The sequence below is a fragment of the Priapulus caudatus genome, unplaced genomic scaffold (assembly GCF_000485595.1).
Source record: "Priapulus caudatus unplaced genomic scaffold, Priapulus_caudatus-5.0.1 Scaffold1072, whole genome shotgun sequence".
Classification (NCBI taxonomy): domain Eukaryota; kingdom Metazoa; phylum Priapulida; class Priapulimorpha; order Priapulimorphida; family Priapulidae; genus Priapulus; species Priapulus caudatus.
In genome coordinates this window covers 91981-95260 of record NW_014578133.1, presented here as the reverse complement: position 1 = coordinate 95260, position 3280 = coordinate 91981, and the positions used below count along the sequence as shown (strand labels likewise).

Genomic DNA, 3280 nt, shown 5'->3' with positions numbered 1-3280 from the left:
GCAATATCTCACCAGAGGAGTTTTATTTTGTGATGAATATGCATTTAAAATGGTTAGGCGGTATCTCCGCATAGATTTCCAACTGCACAATGTAGCTTGCTGAGTGATAGAGGGGTGGGAGACAGAGGACAGACGGCAGGGAAGATAGCTGAGGGCGATAGACGAAGAAGGAGTCTATGCGAGGGGCAAGAAAGGCAGTGGGAAAACAGGAGGGGATGAAGTAAGAGATTTGCACCTTACGAACTAGGGCGCTCTCCTAATTATAAACACTGACCTACGTATAAAAATTTATTTCAGAAATCTATTCGGAGATACCCCCTAACCATATTAAATGCATATTCATCAGAACATATAACTCCCGTGGTGAGATATTGCGCATGCGCTAACACACTAACGTATCCAGATTGTGTACTTATTGACATATGCAGCGGACACCTTACATGCCAGGTCTTCGTCCTATATCTTAAGTGAGGTCTACGGATGGTATGTTATCATATAAATCTATGCTAGGATACCTGCTGCTCATTTTAAATGTATAGTTTTTGCAAAATATTCTTTTTCTCATGAGCACGGTTTCAGGCGTTCAGAACGGACTGAAGCAAACTGCATAATATAACTTGCTGAGTGATAGAGAGGTGGGAGACTGGGGACAGACAGCAAGGACGATAGATGAGGGCGATAGACAAAGAAGGAGTCTATGCGAGGGTCAAGAAAGAAAGTGGGAAAACAGGAGGGGATGAAGTAAGAGTTTTGCACCCTGCAGGCTAGGGCACTCTCCTAATTATAAACACAGGTTTAGATGTGAATATTTATTTCAGAAATCTATGCTGAGATACCCCCTAACCATATTAAATGCATATTCATCAGAAAATATAACTGTTCTGGTGAGATATTGTACATGCGCTAACACACTAACATAGCCAGATTGTGCACTGACTGGTAGGGCCTATATGCAGCGGGGACCTTACATGCAAGGTATTTGTCCTATTTCTTCGGTGAGGCCTACGAATGGTATGTTATCATATAAATCTATGCTAGGATACCTGCTGCTCATTTTAAATGTATAGTTTTTGCAAAATATTCTTCTTCTCATGAGATATTGCGCATGTGCGAGCACGGTTTCAGGCGCTCAGAACGGACTGAAGCAAACTGCACAATGTAGCTTGCTGAGTGATAGAGAGGTGGGAGACTGAGTACAGACGGCAAGGAAGATAGCTGAGGGCGGTAGACGAAGAAGGAGTCTATGCGTGGGGCAAGAAAGAAAGTGGGAAAACGGGAGGGGATGAAGCAAGAGTTTTGCACCCTGCAGGCTTGGGCGCTCTCCTAATATTATTATAAACAGAGGTCTACATATAAAAATTTATTTCATAAAATCTATGCTGAGATACCCCCTAACCATATTAAATGCATATTCATCAGAAAATATAACTATTCTGGTGAGATATTGCGCATTCGCTAACACACTAACATAGCCAGATTATGTACTGACTGGTAGGGCCTATATGCAGCGGGGACCTTACATGCAAGGTCTTCGTCCTATTTCTTAAATGATGTCTACGGATGGTATGTTATCATAAAATCTATGCTGGCATACCTGCGCCTCATTTTAAATGCATAATATTTGCAAAATATTCTTCTTCTCAAGAGTTATTCTTAATTGTAATTATTACTTCCCTTTATTGTTGTTGTTTGTGGACAGCCGCGTGCGTGCAGTATACTTGTGTGTTGTGTGTTGGAGCATTTGAACAGCATTTACAGGAAATTATCGGCAGTAATAGGCGAAAGAGAGTAGAAAAACATTAAGACTTTGCTAGTAAATACATTTCGTGTCTATTTATCATAATTTTACTATAGAAACATTCCAAAAAATATAAATATTTCAGAACAGAGCACTTTAGGCGAACACAAGAGAACATGATTTACATGGTAAACTATCTATTTCTGCTCAGTAACACAAAGTAACTATTAGTTGAGTTCACCTGGATACCATTTTTTTCAGATAGTTTACACTATATTTGGTTTTTGTAAATTTGACTTCATTTTAAGGTGATATTCGTGAGTGACGATGACGAACGCACATGCACTATAGCCAGGCACACACTGCATCAATGGAAAGAAATCAGTAGAATCCTTGCACTCGCAACAGAAGCTTAAATGCAGCTGCGTTTGAGTTCCACGCACACATTCATCACACTCATGTCTCTAATTCCTCCACGTCACCTCAACTTCATCAGTCCTGTACCGCTGGGTGCACGTAGTTTCTGTCAGCGGAGTCGTCTGCCCCATACGGTACATCTCCCACCCAGCCTGCGCGATCATCGCTCCGTTGTCAATGCAAAACCGCTCGTCGGTCGCGAACACCTTCGCGCCTCTCTCCTCCGCCATCCTCACCATCATGTCCTGCAGCCGGCGATTGCAGCCGACGCCGCCGACGATCATCACCTCGTCCGAGCCGCAGTGCGCCATCGCGCGCTCCGTTATCTCGACCAGCATCGCAAACACCGTCTCCTGCAGCGAGAAGCAGAGGTCGGCCGGCGTGTACTCGCGCGACGCGAGCAGCGGCGGCGCTCGCTCTTCGATGAAGGACAGCAGGCCCGAGAACGACACGTCCATGCCCTTGACGGCGTACGGCAGCGGCAGGAAGCGGCGACCGTCCTTCGCGAGTTGCTCGATGTTGTAGCCGGGACTCGGGTCATTGCTCAGCTTCAGTACGCGTGCGAACCTGTCAAGACAGTTTTTTTTATTGCATAATGTCCTATTTCCAGAAACACATATAATATATTCATATTATCTGCATATTATCAAGAGCTAATAATACCTCTTTAATACCTCCTAATACCTCTGGTATTATTAGCTCTTGATATTATGTACAATACATTATACTACTACTACTACTCAGCGGAACAAACAATGCCAACAACAACAACGACAACAATGCCATGCCATGAACGTTTGTCCATCATCAGTGTCTGCATGTCCGCTATGTCAAGATTATAAGGCAGACAAGATTATGAGTACAATATATACAAAATATCCAGAATACTGCGATGGTAGCATAGTTCAGTGATGGCACAAACAGGTATGTGGCATAAACAGTTTTACAAAGTAATGGATACATGAGCGTACTAATTATACTTCATTACGAGAAGTTTCCTAAAGAAATGCTAGCATGTTAGTAGGAGGTGTAGGCCTTGAGCATGAAATGAACAATCACTACTATCCATATTCATGTAATAAATGGTATATTACAAACACATGTATAACATACTCATATATTATA

At 42.7% G+C, this 3280-nt stretch overlaps 1 protein-coding gene across 1 annotated transcript; it reads right to left on the bottom strand.

Moving 5' to 3' along the window:
• Window positions 1-1811: 1811 nt before the first annotated feature.
• Window positions 1812-3140, bottom strand: LOC106815242 (probable tRNA N6-adenosine threonylcarbamoyltransferase). The gene is made up of 2 exons (XM_014819676.1): window positions 3136-3140; window positions 1812-2755 (listed from the first exon to the last, which is right to left on the bottom strand). Exons 1-2 carry the CDS (start codon window positions 3138-3140, stop codon window positions 2203-2205), a joined length of 558 nt encoding a protein of 185 aa, XP_014675162.1. The 3' UTR covers window positions 1812-2202.
• Window positions 3141-3280: the final 140 nt, after the last annotated feature.